This window comes from Engystomops pustulosus, chromosome 1 (genome assembly GCF_040894005.1).
Source record: "Engystomops pustulosus chromosome 1, aEngPut4.maternal, whole genome shotgun sequence".
NCBI classification, from domain to species: domain Eukaryota; kingdom Metazoa; phylum Chordata; class Amphibia; order Anura; family Leptodactylidae; genus Engystomops; species Engystomops pustulosus.
This window is the reverse complement of record NC_092411.1, coordinates 218,155,793-218,180,732: the sequence shown is the minus strand read 5'-3', so window position 1 is coordinate 218,180,732 and position 24,940 is coordinate 218,155,793. Positions and strand designations below refer to the sequence as shown.

General features: G+C 42.5%; 1 protein-coding gene across 2 annotated transcripts in view; it reads right to left on the bottom strand.

The window, feature by feature from the left end:
• Window positions 1–24,940, bottom strand: part of LOC140074045 (UPF0462 protein C4orf33 homolog) — a 55,284-nt gene that overhangs the window by 26,535 nt on the left and 3,809 nt on the right. Inside the window, exons 2-5 of one of the 2 annotated variants that reach the window (XM_072119407.1) lie at window positions 16,914–16,957; window positions 6,481–6,541; window positions 5,013–5,193; window positions 3,982–4,042 (exon numbers count right to left, since the gene is read on the bottom strand). In XM_072119407.1, the coding sequence (XP_071975508.1) occupies window positions 3,982–4,042; window positions 5,013–5,193; window positions 6,481–6,541; window positions 16,914–16,939 (329 nt within the window). In that variant the 5' untranslated portion in view covers window positions 16,940–16,957. The remainder of the gene's footprint in view (window positions 1–3,981; window positions 4,043–5,012; window positions 5,194–6,480; window positions 6,542–16,913; window positions 16,958–24,940) is intronic. The other variant, XM_072119406.1, reaches the window with a different exon arrangement.

Here is a 24,940-nt window from a genome sequence, read left to right as displayed (position 1 = left end):
AGAGCATAATTCCAGGGGCATGAAATAATATATTGTGAGTGACGGTCTGTGTGTTTACATTCAAAATATAACATCAATTAGCCAAAACAATAAACCCAATGACAAATGAAGTGGATAACATGGACGTCATGCATGTGTCAGCAAGTGTGTGTGCATACATGTGTGACAGCATGCTTGTGTCTGCATGTGTGTATGTGTATGTGTGACAGCATGCTTGTGTCTGAATGTGTGTGTGTAAGTGTGGGTGACAGCATGCTTGTGTCTGCATGTGTGTGTATGTATGTGTGACAGCATGCTTGTGTCTGCATGTGTGTGTATGTATGTGTGACAGCATGCTTGTGTCTGCATGTGTGTACGTGTATGTGTGACAACATGCTTGTGTCTACATGTGTATGTACATGTGGGTGACAGCATGCTTGTGTCTGCATGTGTGTACATGTATGTGTGACAGCATGCTTGTGTCTACATGTGTGTGTATGTGTGGGTGACAGCATTCTTGTGTCTGCGTGTGTGTAAGTGTATGTGACAGCATGCTTGTGTCTGCGTGTGTGTGTGTGTGTGTACGTGTGACAGCATGCTTGTGTCTGCATGTGTGTGTAAGTGTATGTGACAGCATGCTTGTGTCTACATGTGTGTGTAAGTGTATGTGTGACAGCATGCTTGTGTCTGCATGTGTGTTTGTACGTGTGACAGCATGCTTTTGCCTGCATGTGTGTCTACGTGCATGTGTCGGTGTGTGCATGTGTCTGCATGTGTGTCTACATGCATGTATCTGTAATTTTGAGGATAAAAAAATGACATAGAAGTGACATAGAAACTGCCCTGCTTCAAAGAGATTGGAATGTGCAGAATGTGATTCATTCCATTCCACAACCAAACTGTAATATGCAGATGACTGGGTATGACCAAAATAGCAGGTCTGTAGTGATTATGACATGCAAAAAGTGGTCCAAGGCAGGAGAACTGTTTTCATAGTCATATACAACCAAGGCCTATGTGCATGTGGATCAAAGGTTGAATGCCACAGATGAAAAAGTCCATGATACAAAGATGTCAGAACAAAACAGTACAAAGCTACAAAAAAGAATGTTTCAATATTACTATAATCTTGCAGGAATGAAGATCAGACATTCATGACCAGGCCCCATCTAAAGTACCTAATTATTACTACGGATAAAGTATATCCCATCATGTATATGGCATTCCTCAAAGGCAGCACAATGCACCCCAAAACACTTCAAAAGTTCTCACAAATGGTTTGAGGAACATGACACAAAGTTAAATCTAGGAGTGCTTTGGAAGTGTCACAAGGGGTAAATGTGATGACACTATGAGTGGCTACGGCTGGACATTATTCTGACAAGTAAATATGCAGTTTGGTGTCACTGAAAGTGATAACTGTCCAGTAACAGATTGCCAAACATGTTTAGCTAGGTCTCTAGAGGCCTAAAATGTCTTTTTATGCTTTAGGTTTTGTTATGCATATTAGCCTGGAGATTTGCCAGAGGCTGCTGCTAAATAAATGAACAGAAGCCAAGATTTTCATAAAACATATCCCACATTGCACATACACTAGAAAACTGATATGAATGGACTTAGTGTTAACAATAAAGTGCATAGAAACCAACAGTGTTCTCTGGGGTCATAACACAGTGCGTAAAGCTGCTTTATTATAACTAACACTTCATCCCCCATGCAATGTACACAAGTAGAAAGTAAATAAAATGTGTTTTATGTAAGGGCAACCACAGTAAGTGATAAAACGCACAAAGATTAAAGTAGATCTGTCAGATGAATATGTAGCACTATGAAGAATGTTACAGCTATAGAGCTGTGTTATTTGTAGCTGATGCTGCATAAAAGCCTTCTAGTTGCTCATGGCAACCAATCAGAGCTCAGCTGTCATTTTATAATAACACAATTGATAAATCTCCCCCATTGTGTTAAATTCATAAAAAAAAACTGCTCACACCCCTCACAGTATTGGGTTGCTTATGGACCGTGCGCTATCAGAGCATTGGAGGGTCCCCACCATCTTAATATTTAAAATGATTCAATACTAACTTTACAGATAAGGAGCCACAAACAAACTGACTACATGGACACAGTGCCAAAACCCTGCCACCAAACATACTACATGGATACAGTACCAAAACCCTGCCACCAAACATACTACATGGATACAGTACCAAAACCCTGCCACCAAACATACTACATGGATACAGTGCCAAAACCCTGCCACCAAACATACTACATGGATACAGTACCAAAACCCTGCCACCAAACATACTACATGGATACAGTACCAAAACCCTGCCACCAAACATACTACATGGATACAGTACAAAAACCAAATTTACTACATAGATACAGAACCAGAATCAAGCCTCATTCATAGACACAGTACCAGAACCAAGATTACTACATAGATAAATAGGGTCGGCTCCAGGTTCAAGTAAGCCCCTGGGCAACAGAGTCTTAGTGGACCCTTTTCAGTAAACTCATGTCCCACCGCCCAAACACCCCACCCCCCCTGTAGTCACACTGTCCCCCCCCCCCTCATTAACCACACTGTCCTCACCCCCCTCATAAGCCACACTGTCCCCCCCAGTGCAAACACTGTTCTCACCCCCCACCCCCCAAGTAGCCACACTGTTCCCCCCAATCTGGGAAAATAAAACATTTTCTCACCTTTTCTCGCTCCCCTGAAGCAGTGCCAACAGCTGCCTTCTTTCTTCGACATGTCCGCTGTATGCACCAGCTCTGAAGCCACCACACATCATGTGATGACATAAATGTGTGTCGACTTCATGCCGTCGTGTACAGTGGGGAGCGCCACAGCAGGGGAGTGAGGAGTGAGCCCCTCTAACACCCTTGGGCCGCGGCAATTGCCTGTGTAAGCTGGGTGCTGGGGCAGTATTTAGCATCAGTTTTAGCACCGGGATAAAAAAATATAGCAACTATTAAATTTGAACGCACCCATAGCAGGCAAAATATGTTGCTATGCTGACGTTAAACTTCTTCATATGACTGTTCAGTCCTCTTATAAACTTATTTACTGCCTTGTATAGATAACCAAGTACACACACACATTGAACCCTCGGTCACCAAAGACATAGACATGAACTCTTCACCCAGATCCAGACTACTAGGTATGTACAATGTACAATGTCCTAGAAATGGATGATCTTTAATACAGTTGGCCACATTGCTAACAGAGCAGAGTATGTTATTCTTTTTTATGTAGTTCTCCACTGGTCAGATGAAAGAGAACAGTGTCCAGATCCCAGTGTCCAGACGCTCCACTAACTAGATACAAAGCCCCATAGGGAACACTGTCAGTGATACAACTATAAGTTATGAGTATGGCAATGAAGATATTGCACTGGGAAGGGGGCTCCAGTATGTTGCTTACATACGACCCATGAGACTTTAGCTATGGCCCTGGACAAAGTTTAGCAATGTCCAAATATAACAAAAGCAGAATGTACAGATTAGACTAAGGAAAGAAGTTACACAGGGGTAACCGTACCGATACTGGAGACACACTAGGGATAGTATGTCTTGCTCAAATTCACTATCAGTTTCCCTACATTTACAACGGTTGGCTGCCAAAGACATTGCTGCGTGTGGATAAAAAAGTGTGTATATGTCATTCAGAGTCTTTCTCGGTAGCAAGATTTAAAGACTTCACGCTCGCTTGTACATCAGCCAACTAAAACATGTCTTAATCCAAAATGCTTCCCTCTTGGCTGAGTTTCACTGACAGTGTAAAATAGAGCCATTTTTTATGACTTACATTGACAAAGGGTCAGGGCTGTCAAAGCTTAACAGTTTATAGAAACTCTGTACATTTACAGTCAATGTTGTACCTGCTCCATTGCTAAATGTCTATAGCATTCACAGTTCAGTGCTGTCGGCTTTAAGTCATTGTTTTCATCACTTAAAAATGATTTTATACAAAGACAGAAATGTACTTACGGGCACAGCTCTACTTCCAGATATTGAGTGGTCTCGCTGTTCAGAAAAAAAGATTCAACCACTGCAAGTAAAAGGAAGAAAAATGAAGATTTATTAGTTTGATGGAGCTTAAGTGACACATGGGAAGAAGCCATTTTTGTAAAAATCCTTTGTTTTCATAGCAAGAAAAAGTAATGCCTCACGGAGATGCCCACAGTTCCTAGACTGACACATTTTTAGCACGCTGTTCTTTAGATATTTTCCTTATGAAGATAAAGGGATAATAGTCTTCACGACGGAGAAATGATCCAGACAGTAAAGGTGACATCTTAGGCCATTGGAGTTATTGACTTTCTCATCAGTCTCTGCCAGTGGCATCCATCAATAATATCTAGAAGATAACTATGTCCTTAAGCAAGATGTAGCCAATATGAATGATGCCTTTAAAACAGCTCAGAAATGCTTAGGCATGACTAAAAAGTGTGGTCAACCACAAGACAATGGTTCACCAAAAATAGTAGAGAAAATATCATAATAAGGTCTATTATCTGGGAACATATGATACAAAGATTACAGATTCTCAGTTTCCAATTGTTTGCTTTTGTTGCTCAATTGATATTAGACAGAAAATGTACAGATGATGCTTTGACAGAATAAAGAAAAATCTGACTAAAAAATTCTACATAAAACTGCGCTTACAAATACAAATGTATTCAGTGTCTGTAAAAAAGATTGTCAATCTGGTACAGTATTTTGTAGTAAGTAGTAAATCCCTTTTTATATACTAAGAAGACACAATAAGATAACAAACAACAAAATATCAATATATATCGGTAAAACAATACTATGTGTATATGGTATAAAACCTGGTATCACGCTGTCTTTTTCTCTACTAGACTTCTATATTATACATGATTTTTATAACCTCGCGGATTGTAAGCTTTTGAGAGCAGGACCCTCACTACTGTTGTTTCATATGACAATGTTATTGCTCTATTATGTCCTAGTTTGTATATGTCTCCCATTATTTGTAAATACATAATGCAGCTTACCTTCATAATCCCAAAGACCATTAAAAGGTTCCCCCGGTTTCCCATTTGGTGCTTTTGGGTCATCAAAGAACAAGGCATTAACCTCCATGAGCAACCCATCTTGATGCGACTTGAAAGTGATTGTCACTGGCTCATGTAATACTGACTTGCCATCCCATGTTGTAGTTATTCTGTAGGTAAACTATATGAAAACTTCCCTTTCAGTTCATTAATTCAGGAAATATTCACTATGTAGACAAATAGTAGTATATAATACAAAACTCACTTAACATACAGCACAAGCTTGAAACTGGTCTTAAGACCAAATCGTATTATAAGCAGGATAATAAAAACATAAAAGATAAAGGATGTTTTATACCTTCCTTTACCTTTTACCTTTCTGTTATCTATGGCCACCGCATTCTAACTGTTCCTCTATCCCCTGTTACTCAATGCAATTCCTCTATCCTGTAACAAAGATTTATAATGCTTGATACATGAAGGCCACAGCAAGCCCATATTAGAAGCCATAGGTATTTACCTAATAGGAAATATATATTCAATATATTATTCAATTATTCATTACTTTATATATGATGATATGAAGGGGTTTTTTTCAGTCTGTCCAATGGCCCCTGATACTGCTGGCCCAGCCAGTGGTGCCGGGTACCGGAGGCTGCTGTGTTGCTGGAATTGGGAGCTGGAGCAGGGTAAGTACACTTTATTATTCGTTTGCCCCCAATTTTGCTGTACAGTACAATTAGGAAGAAAGACCAGCAGCACTCCAAATGTAGTTCAATCCATTAGTGGTTAACTTTCTTCATCGGTGGTTTGATGCAATGTTTCGACCCACAGAAAGATGAATAAAGTTAACCACTAATGGTTCAGACTACTTTTGGAGTGCTGCAGGCCTTTGTTCCATTGTACCATTTGGGATTCTGGTAACTCGGATCTTTTGACCATGTGCACATGTCTACTTGTAAATTATACTGTTAAATTATACTGTTTTTCTGTTATAAAAAAAAAGTAAAGAACGGAGGTTTAACATATCAATTAAAAATTTCATTGAAATCTATGTAAATGTTGTGTCATCCGTTAGGGTCAGTTAGGCAGTTATCAGTTCCCTATTTTTAGTTGATTCTTTAAGGAACTGTGGTTTGGACAGTTAGTGTGGACTTAGCCTAATCCATTTGCATTCCTACTGGTGACCCAGCCCCAGGGCTCACAATATACACCATGGGGCAGACTTATCACATGATAAAATCCCTGCCCCTCCTGCCTATTTATGTACCTGCCGGCCGAGCTGCGATGCGCCTGGTGTAGAAATATGTTTGGCATGCAAACTTTCACGTGTGCTGCAGTGAGTGTCACTTTTGTGCTGTACAAGGATAAACTGAGTGTCATAAACTATAGACAAAGGTAGATTATGTAGAACCAACATTCTCTGCTCTATAATAATATGTGCACTTTTATGTCCAATGAAATTCACCTGTTTTTCCTGTCTCTCTTTTGCATCTCCAGTGTCCAGACTGGTCCGGAGGACATTCCCCCTACATTATAAGAAACATAAGAAAGTTGGCACCACAACCAAAGACATCTAAGTAGTTATGTGCTGTGTTATATACAGATACAATGACCCACAATTACTAGTTTTCTGTCGGACTTTTCAGTACAAATCCTTGCACAGGTATTTATAAAGTGTCTGCACCAGATCTGTGCCGCACGCAACCGTTTTGTGGCGAGACTGCACTATTCTTCATGTGGGCATTCCAGTGCTCATTCGGACGGTGCGCTAGATTTATCATGCAAAGTCTGACAGAAGTGTGTCACACGCCACATGTTAAAGGAAACCTACCATTTCAAATGGTAGGTTTAAGCTGTAAACACCGAGCACCAGCTCAGGGTGAGCTGGTGCCGGTGCTTAGTTTCGTTAGTGTTAAAACAGCGGTATCGCGGTTTTAACACTTTTTAAACTTTATAGCAGAAGCCGCTTCGGCACTGCGCGCGACCGTGCACGCGCAACGCCTGCGGCATTTCCTATGTAGGCGCGCGCACGATCGTGCGCACGCAGCGCCGAAGCAGTTTATGCTATAAAGTTTAAAAAGTGTTAAAACCGCGATACCGCGGTTTTAACACTAACGAAACTAAGCACCAGCACCAGCTCACCCTGAGCTGGTGCTCGGTGTTTACAGCTTAAACCTACCATTTGAAATGGTAGGTTTCCTTTAAAGGTGCACCAAAATAAAGTTGGTGCACTCTATCGAAGCAGTACAGGGAGCGCCAGATGTATGAAGAACGTGCACCGGAAATCCGGAATCTGGTGCACACTGAACTACACACAAGCAAACTGCACGCAGTGCACAGGTTTTAGTAAATGTGAGCAAATATCCTTGAGAACAGACATCTTATGGCAAAGCTTTCTGGGCTCAGCCTCATATCTTTGTTAAAGATGGATACTTCCTTAGAGCTGTCACATTACACAGATTTTATTGCTGCAAGTGGATTAGGAAGGTTTAGGATTGTAAAATCCCTTGAAAAGATCTCTTAAAGGGCTATAATTACTCAGCATGTTAAATGAGATATTGCTCAGCTTTAAATGCATTTCATGAAAGTTTAATAAAGCGCCATAAAATCTGGCTCGTCGGATATTAAATGTAAACTAGAAACTGCTGCAGATTGAACCCCATGGATGGTAGTCAGTGGTTCATGTTTGTTTTTTTCCACAATGTATCATGTTGGTACATTAGAGAGAAGATAGCTGATGATAAAATAACATATATATATCTAGGATTCTTTATTAAAAAAAAAGAAGCCAATAGCCTGGTTGAGTTGACAGCTCTGTGACATATACAAGTGATTTCTGTATTACTTCAGAAATTGCATTAATATGCAGCTGTTATAGGAAGTCATTTTTAAAAAGCACAAATAAGAGTCACATTCTGTTTTTGAGCTGCTTCTCCCATCTAGTGGCTGAAAGTTGTATTACACTTTAGGATAATTGGCTTCAATGCAGGATTTTTACATTCAAAGTGGGCTCAAAACATCTTCATATCCACGAAAAGGCAGATTATGTACATTCATGTGAACAGTACGGATTCAAATGAAGAAAGGTAAAAATGTAAATGTGCATACTCCAAATAAGCAACACTACACATAGGTATCTGTTTGACAGTAAGAGGCTTTTAACCCTAATAGTACAGATTACTTAGCTCCACAGAGGCATTATGAAATATGATGTAAGCAAACAGATGTTGAGTGCCTGTCCGAAGATCAGCACCGTTGATGAGACCCAAGGGATCCAAGCTCTTATTAGCATATAAAGATGTAGCAATCTTTACCGAGACTTTCTACGCTGTGATATCTCTTCTCAGAAGATTGTAAGTAGTAAGCCTAGTACTGTTTGATAGCTCTCCTGACCTCTTATGTTACCAACAAGATTGTCATACAAGACCTTTTCATTTATTCATGTGACTCAAGGTATGTGATTGCAGCCGGCACTGGAGTGTGCAGCCCGGTTATAGTGTAATACATTATAATGTCATTGTAGACTGCTGGGTCCAAGTATTGATTTGTTTCACAGAGACGCAAGAGGTTAACTAATACTGAGATATTGTCCAAGCAATGCACTAGGTGTGTAGTCTCAATATTCCTCAACCAGTTAAATCTGTAACACACATGTGCAACACCCCTGCCCTCTACCTGTTAGGACCCATCTATTGAGTCTGATCAACTCATTAAGGGGGAATACAGGAAGACTCGGTTAATTAGCAGCTGTAGATTCTGCCTGAACAGGCAATGGTTTATTGGGTCTGAGTTCCAACCAATTGTGTTTCAGCATGTAGACTAGAGTGCGATTGGAGAGTTAGACACCACCTGGCCAGGATAATAAAACCCCTGGACAGGAAGGGGCCTCAGGTCTTTACCACCAGCTCTCCCTAGAGAGCAGATCCTCTTACCAGTTTACAGAGGGAAGAGAGAGACAGTGTCAGTCCACCATCAGGGCTGACACTTAGCTAATCCCAGGACCAGAGTCAGGAGACTCAGAGCTGCAGCTTCCGACACTGAACACAGCTCCATCCCAGCCTGCATCTACTACCAGGCTGGTGCACTATTCCTGAGGACTCCTCTCCATGACCATTCCTGTAACCTGTATCTGTTCTGAGACCGTTTAGGCCCATTGTCTGCTGCTGTTCAATAAAGAGCCTTGAGTTATTTTCAACAACGTTGCCTCCGTCGGATCCCTTGATACAGCTGTCACCACCACGGGCTCCCCATCCATATCTTACAGACATTAAGGGGTTGCTCCAGGGAGAAGCAGTACATCAACCTCTCCCTCCATATTTTTGCACACACCACCTGCTGGAGACCTGCCAGGCTGTAGGACAGCCCTCCGGTCCCCATACCAACCACCGTGACCTCAGCGTGCCTAGGCCGCAACCGCCAGCCACTCTGGGATTCTGGGCCCCGGCTGCCTCCAGGCCCCAAGAAAAGGCTAGGCCCCGGTGGGGGATATTGCACATGCATCTCTAAATGTGCCCCCTACCTTTTTACTGACGTATGGATCAGATGCGTAACTAGGAGAGGCAAGACCCCATAGCAGACTGCTGAATGGGACCCACCTACCACTTAAGAAAATATAGATATGTGTATATACACACATTTATACACTGTTACACACATGTATCCAGTTTTAGCATATATTTATGTACTGATACACTTGCATAGTACTGTCCTAGTACCATGCTACTCCAATGACTTGCTGAAATACTTTAAAATGAGCATTCCTCCATACCAATAAATCACTAATAAGCGTAACCTTGTGCCGAATTTTTGGTAAATGTTATTAATAGAGAATATATGGACATTGTTAAAATTAGCTTACGTAAGCTCTTTGGTGACACCTGCCCCTGCTTCCTTCTCTGTCCGTCCTAGTAAGTTTAGCAGACGTTGAGTTTTGTCTTTTCCGGCAGTCTGAACTGGGCTCTAGTGCCTGACCTCTCTGCCACACCTCTCACTCTGAACTCGCTTCGGTCTTGCAGGAGTTAACACTGTGGACCTGTGATTTCTTTGACCTGCGGCAGGGCCTCGTCTTTCTGTAAGTTTCCCACTAAGCCTTCACTCCTTACTGGTCAAACTGCTGTCAGCTGTGTTCACACTAGCTCTATCTCTAGATTTCTGATATATTGCGCATATTTTGGACTGTTTACTCCACTTTATTGTGTTTTTACCCAGGGAAGGATCATCGACCAGTTATTGGCCTCCGTTTAGGGGGGACCAAATAACCAGGCAGGGACAGATTGGGGGGCTCAGTGCTAGGGCTCGCTGTCCTGGTTTGTGTCCTGCCGTTACACAGGCACTATCTGAATGTTATTGGTTTTTCTGTAGTATACCCTCATGTTAATGGGGTCTGCCCTGGTTCATTGTCAATATGATCACCAAGTTGTGATATAGCAGCCGCCATAAAATGACGAGGCACAATGGACAGAATATGGCTGATGATGACGATAGGACTGACGTGTTGATGATCTAGATAGCAGAACCATTAGCAGACGCTGCCTGGGCCTTGTATACAAGTGTAAAGGATGATTCATCTGAGATGCTGGCAGAGCCTTGGAAATAAACACACTATCCTGTTTGTGCAGCTCCGGTACATTAATTAGCAGTATCTCCGCTGCAGGCAGAGTTTGTACAGGACAATGCTGTGATTCCTCTCTTAACTGAGTGATATGGACTTCATGAATCCCAAGTAGCACAGATATGAGTTGGAGACATGCACAGAGCTAGAACGTCCTGATAACACAGGGAAGCACATGCATACTGATGTAGACATACCACTCGGACTTCTCCCTGGGAATGATGGCTGACTCCGATACATAAATAATTAGTCGTCTTGAAATATTAAAGCAAAATATTCCCTTTTTACTGAAGTCAACATATTGTGCAGTTCATATCTCATCTACATTACACAACATATGCATATGTACAATGCTTACAACTGTAGGAAATACATAATAGATTATCAGGAACCGTTACCAGGTATATCAGCTATTCATCCAGATGATAAAAGTTCTCTTGCACTTTCTTCCTACCCTTTCTTACACCCAGCAGTTGTCTGCATCTCCTCTCATCATACTTTACTGTAGTATTTGTTATAGCGTTAATATGTGCCTTGGATAAGTACCCACTAACTGCATAAAGTAGACCCCAGAATAAATATCACCATTTTTGGCTCTAAAGAGGGGTTTCTAAAAACAAGACATATCTAAAACTTGAAAATACAAAATAATTATTCTAAAAAACACTCATTGGGGGTTATTTATCATTAAGCAGCCTAGATGCAGCCTAGATATCTAACTTCGGAGCTCTGTTGCCTTTCAGATTTATTAAAGTGATTAAAGATTTATTAATAGCAAAAAGAGTCAAAGCACATACACCAGGGTGGGTAGCAGAGTGGCCTTGCAATTTTTTTGCCATTGTGTGGGACACTAAACCACCCACAGGTCCTTATGGACCGTGGGTTTAGTGTTCCAAATAGCCCTTTAGCAAGTACCTCCATGAATGCTATTAAAAAAAAACCTTAATACTCCCATCTCTAGTGCTTCTGTGGGGGATTTAGGGTCCCAATTCGCTCTTATAGGTCCTCTTTAATCCACTGGACTGTGACAGGAAAAAGGCTCTTGCAATTTTTAGACTCCAAAAGATCACCAAAAAAAAATGTGCAATTTTTTTGGCACTCTTTTACACCTAAAAATCTTTGATAATGATAACATGCGCGTTCTGCGCATGCTTTTAACGTGCAGAACTTGCATTGCTCTCTAACCCATTGTAATCAACAGGCTTTTTCAGATTTGCATTTCTGTTCACACACGCGCATATTTTTTTTAACATGCTCTACTTTTGCAAGTCAAGAGCGTGAAAAACGCACCATAAAAGTCTATGGAGATGCAACAAAAAACGCATTGCACTCTGAGACACATGCAAGTCCAGTGCAAGTGCAATGCATTTTTCACACATCAATTGCCATAGAAAAGATAGACCTGAGTCCTTTTCACGCGCATTATCTGTGCATGGATTTTGGAAAGCGTGTATATTTCGGCTCAAAGCCTAGTCTATGACGTTCCCTGAGTCACGCAGAGTGTCTGTGCAAAATCTGGTGATTGTAAACGCAATGGTGTAGATTCCTTTCGTGGACATACATACATACATACACACACACACTTATACTCAGCTTTATATATTAGATTCCATGGGGGACATTTATCAGGGTTCTATACCAGAGCCTCCAGACATAATCAGTGCAACTGGGGGCGGGGCCTCCAGCATTTGCTGGTGCTCATCTACATTTGATAAAGAGTACTATATTCAACAATTTTCACTCAGGACAGTATGCTTATATAGACTTGATAATTATGTAAGAGATTGTGTGCAGAAGTCATTTACATTTTTAAAAAGTTATATATTTTATTTGGTTTTAATGAGTCAAAACTTCCCTTTCCTAATATGTTGAGCTAAATAGTTGCCTTCAATGGACTGATTGTAATGGTAATTGTCAGCATCACAGACTGCGGTTCAGGAAGGGCGTCTGTCGGGTCACACTGGACCATTTTCTGACAGCTCTCCGACCTCCAGATTCTGGCTGCCTCCACTCATCATATTAAAGTCTGACGACACAACTTGCATTAGATTATGCCCAAATACAATATTACACTCACCAATTTACCAATCAATTTAAGTCATTTCTCTTCTAAGTTATAGAATCATTTGAACACAAAAAGGCTCTTATTAAATTTAAGTTTTAATATAAAAAAGGATAGTGCTTACAAACAAATGAGTTAGAAAAAGGTAGCCTAGATAAAGGTAGACATATACATACAATACAAAACTAACAGTTTGATAAAATAAAGGGGATAAAAAACATATAAACTATATAAAAAATATTACATGATGTTATAAGTCTGGTGTCTGGGGAAGTAGAAATAAATGATCAATATGTCCGCTAGGGATCCCCACAAAATCACAACTTTCTTCAACCAAGTGAGATTCCCATATCCCTCCTAGCCCCCCTGCCTGTGGTGACCTGGCATACCCTATTACGACCAAGTATGTTGCAACACCTTTATGCCTCAAAATCTTCATATGTTAATATCTTACCATGTGGCCATCCTACAAACTTGCTTCATAATGTTTCGCACACATACATAATGTCCCGCACAAATACATACTAAACATGATGCTAACAGAAGTAAAAAATTCTGAATTATTTAATTGTTCCCTGTTACTGGTGTGACACTTAGTGGCCTTTGATACTCCCTCCCATTGGACCATCTGATTTCTGTGGATACTGGTTTTATGGCACAAGCATCCTTACTTGGTTCAGAGACAAGTAGAGGAATTTCAAGGGAGTGGGCGCCTAGCTTTCATAATTTTGATGATTTCTGTGGGTCCTCATATGAGCAACCATTGTATTCTTTCTCTACTGAAAATGACTTTAAGATGTAAGTGAGCTGCTTTTTTCTTTTTCACATATTTAAAATACAGTCCAACATTTGCAATTGACACTTTGGAGGCATCCATAATCTGTTCCTCTGTGAAAATAAGCATTATAATGTGACATGTATCCTGTAACCTCCATTCCAGGATAAAAAATACATATTTGTATCCAGGATCATACTTTATATATGTGTATAAAGATATATTCTGTAGTTATGATCAAAGCAGTAATACCTGCACAGCCTACAAAAGGATATTCTGTGCGCCTTTAATGTTCGTAATAGCTACAAGAAGCCACAAATGTTAATGTAGTCTATTTCACTCCAGTGTCTAATTGCTTGTTCTATAACCTTTGCATGCCTTTACCTTTCTATTTAATAGGGTCACCAGGACTTATCGTCCCAGTCTCTCTATGTGGTTGCTGATTATTGCTCAGTGTTCAAATAAATGTTGAAAAATGTGTACAAATATTAATGAAAAAATGAAAATTATATGTGATGGATGATTAATTCCACAAATTTTTACTACTTCATTCCACATGTTTTTAATTATGAGACTTTTTCAGTCAATCTGAACATCAATTAATGGCTTAATAATAATGACACCACAATGTATAGCACATCAACTAAGATTGGTAAGAAATTTCCAGGAATTTATTTTGAAGCCAATTTTTGCTTTTGACTGTTGATTTAAAAATGCACTGCAGTTATAAAACTTTTGATAAAGTTGGTGAATCTTTAAGTACCGTATATACTCGAGTATAAGCCGACCCAAGTATAAGCCGAGGCCCCTAATTTTACCACAAAATACTGGGAAAACCTATTGACTCGAGTATAAGCCGAGGGTGGGAAATGGATTGGTGACAGCCTCCCCAGTATATAGTCAGCCAGCCCCTGCCCCAGTGTATATAGCCTGCCAGCCTCTGCCCCAGTGTATAGCCAGCCAGGCTCTGCCCCAGTGTATATAGCCTGCCAGCCCCTGCCCCAGTGTATATAGCCTGCCGGACCCTGCCCCAGTGTATATAGCCTGCCGGACCCTGCCCCAGTGTATATAGCCTGCCGGACCCTGCCCCAGTGTATATAGCCTGCCGGACCCTGCCCCAGTGTATATAGCCTGCCGGACCCTGCCCCAGTGCGGTTGCTGCTGGGCATGCTGGACATGTTATTAGAGTAGCAGCTGCATTTCCTACCAGAGGGGCTTATACTCCAGTCAATAACATTTCCCAGTTTTTATAAGTAGTAATAATAGGAGCTTCAGATTTATATGCAAGTATTTACAGTATGAGGGGTAGATCATCTGCAGAGCACAGAGTTCGGGGTCAGCATCCACATCTCCTACACTGACTTGGACATCTGGTCTAGACAAGGGGCGTGACTAGGAGAGGCTGGGCCCCGTAGCAGATTTCTGCATGGGGGCCCCCCTTCCCCTTAAAAAAATATATACATATTTAGGCTGCATTCACATAAACATTTGCATCCCCCCCCCCCCTGCCTATAGCCTGGCAGGTAAACGTCTGGTGTGCTGGAGAGGAGTAGAGGTGATAACGGCTCACCCATCCCCTCTCCATAGAGAATAGAGACGCATGGTGGTTGTTATGGCCAAAGATAGAGCATACTCTATCTCTTTTGCGGCCACAGCTCGAAAATATGAGTACTTGTTGTGTTCACCGTACTGAGGGCAGGCACTATAGAGACCTATGAGGGAAGTATATCCGGCAGCAAATATGCGGCCAGATATACATCCCCCATACTGTCTTTTGAATGTACCCTTATACAGATATGTTTATACACACATTCACTGATACACTGATATATACACATAAACTTCTACACTCAGATACATACAAGTATACACTTATACACACACATTTATGCACTCATATACATTTATACACTAATACACAGAGTATATACTGACCATATATACACATACAAGCAGCATAAAAACACCATATATACACATACTGCATATACATACACACATATTTAGTATATACAGCACATACACACAACATATACAAAAACACACTTACATCATATGTATGTATGTATATATATATATATATATATATGCTTATATAAATATATGCGTGTATAAATACAATATTTGCATCTATGCATATATACACAGTATATCCATAAATACACAGTATATGTATCTATACATATATACACAGTATATAGATATATACACTGTATATACATATATACAAAGTAAATGCATAAATACACATATACACACCATATACATATATACACCGTATATACATATATACACAGTAAATACCTATATTTCCTCCTCTCACCAAGGGATCCACAGCTTCAATGCCTTGGAAACTGATCACTTCTGGATGTCCTTGGTGAAATTCCCAGATGTGTCTGGCAACGGGAGTATCTTGGTTGTTAATAATGTCTCTAATGGGCTCCCAATCCTTGTAGCTCTTGGATAGTTTTTCCCACATATTGAATGGAGCACCTGCAGGTGAGTAGATAGATGACTCCTGTACTTCTGCAGGAGATAATGTGCCCATCAAGTGCCCTTGGTTAATCAAGTTTGATTTTGGTAGATTTCCTTTAATAATAAAAGAGTAGCCAAGAATTTTAATTTTCGATTCTGCTTTCTTCGGTTAACAATGTGTCAAGGATTGTGAATGAGAATGAGCCATACAAACTATACTATGTAAAATCAGTATAAAATACAGTGCAATGTAAGTAGACACATCTGCAGTGTAAAGTACAAATAAATTAACAAATATAATAGAAGATGAACAGGCAATGGCGTAACTAAGAGAGGCAGGGCCCCACTTCTGAATGGGGCCTCAATTATACAAACAGTATATACACACCATATATACACACATACATACACTATCATATACACCCATGAAACATATACAAAACCATACAGCATATACACATCACAAATACCGTATTTTTCAGACTATAAGACACTTCTTACTACAGGATACACCCAAGATTAAGGCTTCCAAAAAGGAAAAATATATTTTACACCAATTAAAATATCCCTGTTGGTCGCACTAAAGCACAGCACACACAGCTCTGCTTCATCCATACATTTACACACACAGCTCTTCTTTATCCATACATTTACACACACAGCTCAACTTCATCCATACATTTACACACACAGCCCTGCTACATCCATACTTTTACACACACAGCCCTGCTTCACCCATATATTTACACACACAGCTCTGCTACATCCATACATTTACACATACTGCTGTGCTACATTCATACATTTACACACACAGATGAGCTATACACACACAAACAGAAAAAGGAGCACACTCAACACTGCTGCATACACTGTTCACTACTATACACAGTGGACACTGCAACATACACAAATAAGGAACACACTGGGAACTACTCTACACACACAGACTCCCTCTACCCCTTTTCTTCTTACCCTGTCCCAGCGCAGCATGTCCCCATTCTCTGCAGTATCAGGACCTGTGGTGATGTAAGAAGCATGTGATCAGTCACATGATCCTGAAGGCAGTGGGAAAGAGCAGTGCAGAGGCTCTACTCTTTGGGTGATCGGGTGCAGATCTATGTCAGGGCATCATCCGATCTCCATTACAGCGGTCAGGAGGGTCTGGCAGTGCTGGATACTCTTGACCTTCGGTCTATAAAACGCAGGCACTTTTTAGCAAGATTTTTTCTTGCTAAAAAGTGCACCTGATAGTCCAAAAAATATGGTACACACAAATAACATATTCACACCAAATACCCCAGATGAACAGGACCCCCTGACACTGTGGGCCCAATAATAGCTGCTGTGGTTGCTACCCCTGTCGTTACACCCTTGTGAATGAGGAAAGTAGAGGCAGGTACATGTATGACTGAATTAAATTTAATGACAAACTAAAGAAGTACTTTCACAAGAAGTGGTCACAAACCACACAACATCGGTACCAGACACATCTCACAGCAGTCTCTTCCCCTTCATACCCAAAGTAAACACAAAAACCATGCTCTCGGCTATTTAAGCCTTGATCTGACCCCTAGATTCAGTGGCACAGAACTTTCACTGTACAGTGTATCTTTTGGGCTAGAACAATATTTGCAGAGGGTTACATACTTGGAAACCATTATGGGTTATGGACAATTATGTTAAAACTGACCCATATATCTGATTTCTGATCTGATTTTTACAGACCACATTTTAATATAAAAGTCCTACAAAAATGTCATTGCTATATCTTCTACATATGGCCTTGGACATACCCTTATTCTGGCCATTCTCCAGAGCACTGGCTACCTCTTTGTGCTATAAGCTGTTCCAGCTGTATCCATGCTGTAGCTGATATGACTTGTCAGTCAATGAGATGTGGTGGCGCCATCCACCATACTATGTTCCAGCTGTCAGCTGTCCCATTTTCTCTTAGGATATTGAGGAAAATTGTATGTAAAGGAAGGACTTGGTGTCTTAATTGACAGCTTGGGGCCAAAAACTTTTTTTGGAAAGCAGCATGTAAACAGCATAATTATCAGAGATATTAGCCAACATTAAAGAAAAACATGAATCATACATCCATGTATTATACAGTTATGCTATGCTATGCTACTCATTCTTAGTATAAATTTGTTTAAACGATCCACTTTAGCTAATAGATTGTAAGCTCTTAAAGGGGTATTCCGGAAATATGAATGTCTGATACAAAAACCCATGATGCTATAAATAAATGAATGTAACAAAAATCACAAAATGAATCTTAAATAGTTTGATTTTATGATTCAAAAAGTTTCATGACCTCTCTAAAGTAGGAGGAGTTATCACCAAGATGGCTGCTACTCAGAGGTCGCACTAAGATTTTTACAGAAGGGTAATAATACTCCTCCTCCTATTTTTGGGGAGTATTTTTAGCCGAGGAGGAGTATTAAATTTTGTGTAATAAAAATATAAAACTTCTAGCTGTATATAGTGTTAACAGACGCTATTTATACATGAAAATCATCTTCACCGCGCACTCACTACACACACACACACACAGAGCAGCACGCTCACTACACACGCACACACAGAGCAGCGTGCTCACTACCCACGCACACACAGAGCAGCGTGCTCACTACACACGCACACACAGAGCAGCACGCTCACTACACACGCACACACAGAGCAGCACGCTCACTACACACGCACACACAGAGCAGCACGCTCACTACACACGCACACACACATACACAGAGCAGCACGCTCACTACACACGCACACACAGAGCAGCACGCTCACTACACACGCACACACAGAGCAGCACGCTCACTACACACGCACACACAGAGCAGCACGCTCACTACACATGCACACACAGAGCAGCACGCTCACTACACACACACACAGAGCAGCACGCTCACTACACACGCACAAACAGAGCAGCACGCTCACTACACACGCACACACAGAGCAGCACACTCACTACACACGCACACACAGAGCAGCACGCTCACTACACACGCACACACAGAGCAGCACGCTCACTACACACGCACACACACAGAGCAGCACGCTCACTACACATGCACACACAGAGCAGCACGCTCACTACACACGCACACACAGAGCAGCACGCTCACTACACACGCACACACAGAGCAGCACGCTCACTACACACGCACACACAGAGCAGCACGCTCACTACACACGCACACACACATACACAGAGCAGCACGCTCACTACACACGCACACACACAGAGCAGCACGCTCACTACGCACGCACACACACATACACAGAGCAGCACGCTCACTACGCACACACACATACACAGAGCAGCACGCTCACTACACACGCACACACACATACACAGAGCAGCACGCTCACTACACACGCACACACACATACACAGAGCAGCGCGTTCACTACACACGCACACACAGAGCAGCACGCTCACTACACACGCACACACAGAGCAGCACGCTCACTACACACACACACACAGAGCAGCACGCTCACTACACACACACACAGAGCAGCACGCTCACTACACATGCACACACAGAGCAGCACGCTCACTATACACGCACACACACATACAGAGAGCAGCACACTCACTACACACGCACACACACATACACAGAGCAGCACGCTCACTACACACGCACACACACATACACAGAGCAGCACGCTCACTACACACGCACACACACATACACAGAGCAGCACGCTCACTACACACGCACACACACATACACAGAGCAGCACGCTCACTACACACGCACACACACATACACAGAGCAGCACGCTCACTACACACACACATACACAGAGCAGCACGCTCACTACACACGCACACACATACACAGAGCAGCACGCTCACTACACACGCACACACACATACACAGAGCAGCACGCTCACTACACACGCACACACACATACACAGAGCAGCACGCTCACTATACACGCACACACACATACACAGAGCAGCACGCTCACTACACACGCACACACATACACAGAGCAGCACGCTCACTACACACGCACACACACACATACACAGAGCAGCACGCTCACTACACACGCACACACACATACACAGAGCAGCACGCTCACTACACACACACACTACACAGAGCAGCACACTCACTACACACGCACACACACATACACAGAGCAGCACGCTCACTACACACGCACACACACATACACAGAGCAGCACGCTCACTATACACGCACACACACATACACAGAGCAGCACGCTCACTACACACGCACACACACATACACAGAGCAGCACGCTCACTACACACGCACACACACATACACAGAGCAGCACGCTCACTACACACGCACACACACATACACAGAGCAGCACGCTCACTACACACACACATACACAGAGCAGCACGCTCACTACACACGCACACACATACACAGAGCAGCACGCTCACTACACACGCACACACACATACACAGAGCAGCACGCTCACTACACACGCACACACACATACACAGAGCAGCACGCTCACTATATACGCACACACACATACACAGAGCAGCACGCTCACTACACACGCACACACATACACAGAGCAGCACGCTCACTACACACGCACACACACACATACACAGAGCAGCACGCTCACTACACACGCACACACACATACACAGAGCAGCACGCTCACTACACACACACACTACACAGAGCAGCACACTCACTACACACACACACACAAACACAGAGCAGCACGCTCACTACACACACACAGCAGCACGCTCACTACACACACACAGCAGCATGCTCACTACACGCACACAGCAGCACGCTCACTACACACACACAGCAGCACGCTGACTACACACACACAGCAGCACGCTCACTACACACACACAGCAGCACACTCACTACACACACACACAGAGCACCCTCACTACGCACACACAGAGCAGCACGCTCACTACACACACACAGAGCAGCACGCTCACTACACACACACAGAGCAGCACGCTCACTACACGCACACACACAGCAGCACGCTCAATACACACACACACACACACAGAGCACACTCACTACACGCACACTCACTACACAGAGTGCAGTGAGCGCGGTGCACTCCACAGGTGGGCCTCACACTCACCTGGCACTGGTCTCCGGTCCTGTCGGGATCCTACAGCCGAGGAGCCGCAGCCCTGCTGTCCACGTGTCTCCCAGGGCCTGCGCTCCCACTCCGGGTCTCTCCGGAGCGCTGCTGACACAGAACACTTTGTCACGTGTCCCGCTGAGTGGCCCGGCGCGCGATGCTATCCCGCTACTAACATTTCCCTCTTTTGCAGCGCGTGCCGGGCCGCTCAGCCTGCGCGCTACAGGGAATAATTGCAATGCGTTCTTTTACGCATGGCAATTATTTTGGGGGGTAATTGCGCCTCATCACGCGTCTATGACGCGTGGTGAGGCGTTAATGCGACCTCTGCTGCCACTAGAAACTCCAAGTCCCAAGATCCCAAGATTTAGTTCTCAGTAACTCCTCCTCCCTCTTATGCTCTGCTCCCAGTGATGATGTAACATACTTTCTTGCTCTGTTACCATAATAATGATGCATGTAACTGCCATCCCTGCACATTACCACAACACTGGCCATACTGGATGCAGTGCAACCAACTACCACAGCCGAACATAGTGGTGATCACATGACCTGTAATTCTTCATTACAGTGCATGTCAACAGCATTTTTCTGCTAACAGGGGCAAAATTGGACCCATTTCTATATGAATTATGCGGATTCCTGGAATACCCCTTTAAGAGTAGAGCTCTCATTCTTATAGTTTTGTCTGACAGTGTCATTTCTCTCTATTGCTCAGTGTCTTATTATGTTTGTATGGAGCTATATGAGGGATCTATATAAATAGAGATTTATTAGCATTTAGCACCTACAGCAAGTGCAAAACAAGAGTTCAAAGCACCCTGCTGCTGGGCTAGGCCTCCAAACCCTGGGACTTAACACCCCAAAGACACACAGTTACAGCACCACACCATGTGAACATATCACAAAAAATGATGCAACATCCCCCACCGGGGCCTAGCCTTTTCTTGGGGCATAGAGGCAGCCAGGCCCAGAATACCAGCGTGGCTGGCGGTTGCGGCCTAGGCACTTTGATGTCACGGTGCTTGGTATGGGGACCAGAGGACTGTCCTACAGCCTGGCAGGTCTCCAGCAGGTGGTGTGTGCAAGAAATATGGAGGGAGAGGCTGATGTACTGGTTCTCCCTGGGGCAACCCCTGAGGTGTCTGTAGGATGAGTCCCTGGGTAATGGATGGGGAGCATGTGGTGGTGACAGTCGTATCCAGGGACAGAGATGGAGGCAACGTTGTGCAAAATAACTCACGGTTCTTTATTGAACAACAGCAGGCAAGGCGCCTAAACAGTCTCACAGCAGATTTAGATTACTGGAGTGGTCATGGAGAGGGTCCTTAGGAATCGCTCACCAGCCTCGAATTTGGATGGAGTTGTGTCCAAACTGTGGAAGCTGCAGCTCTGGATTTGAGTCTGGTCCTGGGATTAGGTTAAGTGTCAGCACTGACTGTGTACTAAACACTATCTCTCTCTTTACTGTGTCTCTGCAGACAGACCTTGCAATCTAAGAAATGCTCATGTGGTAAGAGCTCGGGCCTTAAAGAGCTTTCCCCCCACTGCCCAGGGGTTTTATCCTCCTAGTCAGTTGGTAGCACCTCTCCAATTACACTCCAGTTTACAATACAGCCAAACTCATTGGTCAATAGCTTACACCCACATAACTATTGCCTATTCAGGCAGAATCTACAGCTTCTATTACCTGAGTCTTCCCTGCATTATCCCCTGATGAGTTGATCAGACTCACTAGATGGAATCTGACAGGTAGAAGGCCTTATTCGCAACTACCCCTTTGCCTAAACGTTGGCAGAGGTGTTGCAGATGTCCCATCTGTAAGCCGTTCTCCAGAACACTGGCTGCCTCTGTGTGCTATAAGCTGTTCCAGCTGTATCCATGCTGTAGCTGATATGACTTGTCAGTCGATGAGATGTGGTGGCACCATCCACCATACTATGTTCCAGCTGTCCCATTTTCTCTTAGGATATTGAAGAAAATTTTATGTGAAGGAAGGACCTGGTCTTTTAATTGACAGCTTGGGGCCAAAAACTTTTTTTGGAAAGCATCAAGTAAACAGCATAATTATAAGAGATATTAGCCGTTTGTTTAAAGGAGCCACTTTAGCTAATAGATTGTAAGATTGTAAGTGTCATTACTCTGTATTGCTCAGTGTCTTATTATGCTTGTATATGTTCCCCATGATCTGTAAAGCACTACAGAATATGATAGAGCTATATAAATAGAGATTTATTATCATTTAGCACCAACAGTAAGTACAAAGCAAGAGTTCAAAGAACCCTGCTGCTTGGCTAAGCCTCCAAACTCTGGGACTTAACACTCCAATGACACACAGTAACAGCACCACACCATGTGAACAGATCACAAAAGATTACATTAATATAAGGTATCAGCAGGAGCCCTAAGCCTCTTGACTCAAGAGCACTCGTGTATGATAAATCTTCCCCCATGCATGTTTGTATGATGTGTATAAATGTGTGTGTGCACCGCATTCTCCAGGATGGATTAAAGAAAACTTTACCCTGGCTCATAGAACTAAGAAGGCCTAAGTTGAAGACAAAGGTCAGTCAGCAGGTTACTGACAGGGATGCAAGGATCATAACAGTCCAAGACAAGGGCTAGGAAGCAAGCTATGGGTCAGCTATGTTTTAGGCATTTGCAAATTGAAATCAGGTAATATTTGCATATAGCTGTACAGTGGTGGGCACCATGCAAAGATTTTACTGGTGGACCCTAGGTACTATAGATCAACACTGTGGCTCCCTACTCTATATACGTTGTGGGAATGCATGGTTACTACTACCAATAATTTTTGAATGGTTGGTTTAGGTAATTTTTGTAAAATGCCAATAATTACTAGAGATATCTCTGTAATATCATCATGACATCACATGCTCATAGGTTTTACAATTCTCTAACCTTCTTATGCCATTAAATTCCACAAATAAGACGGATATGACTTGTACCAGCCTACAGTATCAGTAGTACTATGTATAGGTAATTTTTTCCTTTTGGCTACACATCTACAGAAAGCTTACGCGCCCATCTCATTAAATGTCTCTTCTTGCTTTTCTCTACAAGAAACCCAATATTCCATATTTATAGTTTCTCCACCTTCCAAGAAGAGATCAGTGATACTAACAGGAAGTCACAGCCTAAACTTTGTAATCATCACTCTCCAGGAGGTGTGCCATTTCACCCATCAACGTGAGACTCCTGGCAGTGTCAAGTGATGCTGGATGATAAATAGGGTAAATGAATAAGCGGTGATTTACATCTGCATCTTAAACAACTCATCCTCCTACTCTTTAAGCAAACGAGATTCACTCCAACTAGTATGTAATTACAGTTCTCTGTCACTAGATAAAATGAAAGAAAGGGACTATTAAATCCATGTAAGTGACAACATTAAGAAGGCTGGTCAGCTGAATTGTACATGGCAGCACAACATATTAACATCCAGATCTCATTTCATGCACTACATGAGACTGCTGACAGGGACCTAGATGTTATTGGTACCACAGACTTTTTTGGCACGTCCATTTTTCAATGCCTACAAAAATTAATCTGTTTATACTCGAGTCTATCCCTCGGTATAACAATGATGAATTAGGCGACGGAACTAGATGACTTTCAAAACGCTATTTATCTTGACGAAATAACAATAAATTCAATTAGATGCAGGTAGTGATACTGAACTCGACTAATTGCCTGGCAACTGATTAAAGATGCTAGTGGGTCTTTTGACAATTATAATGAAGAAATTTATGGCAACTGATTAATACCACGCTAAGAAGATGTTCAGGAACAATTTGCAGTCAAATATTTTTGATTTAGGATGCGGCACA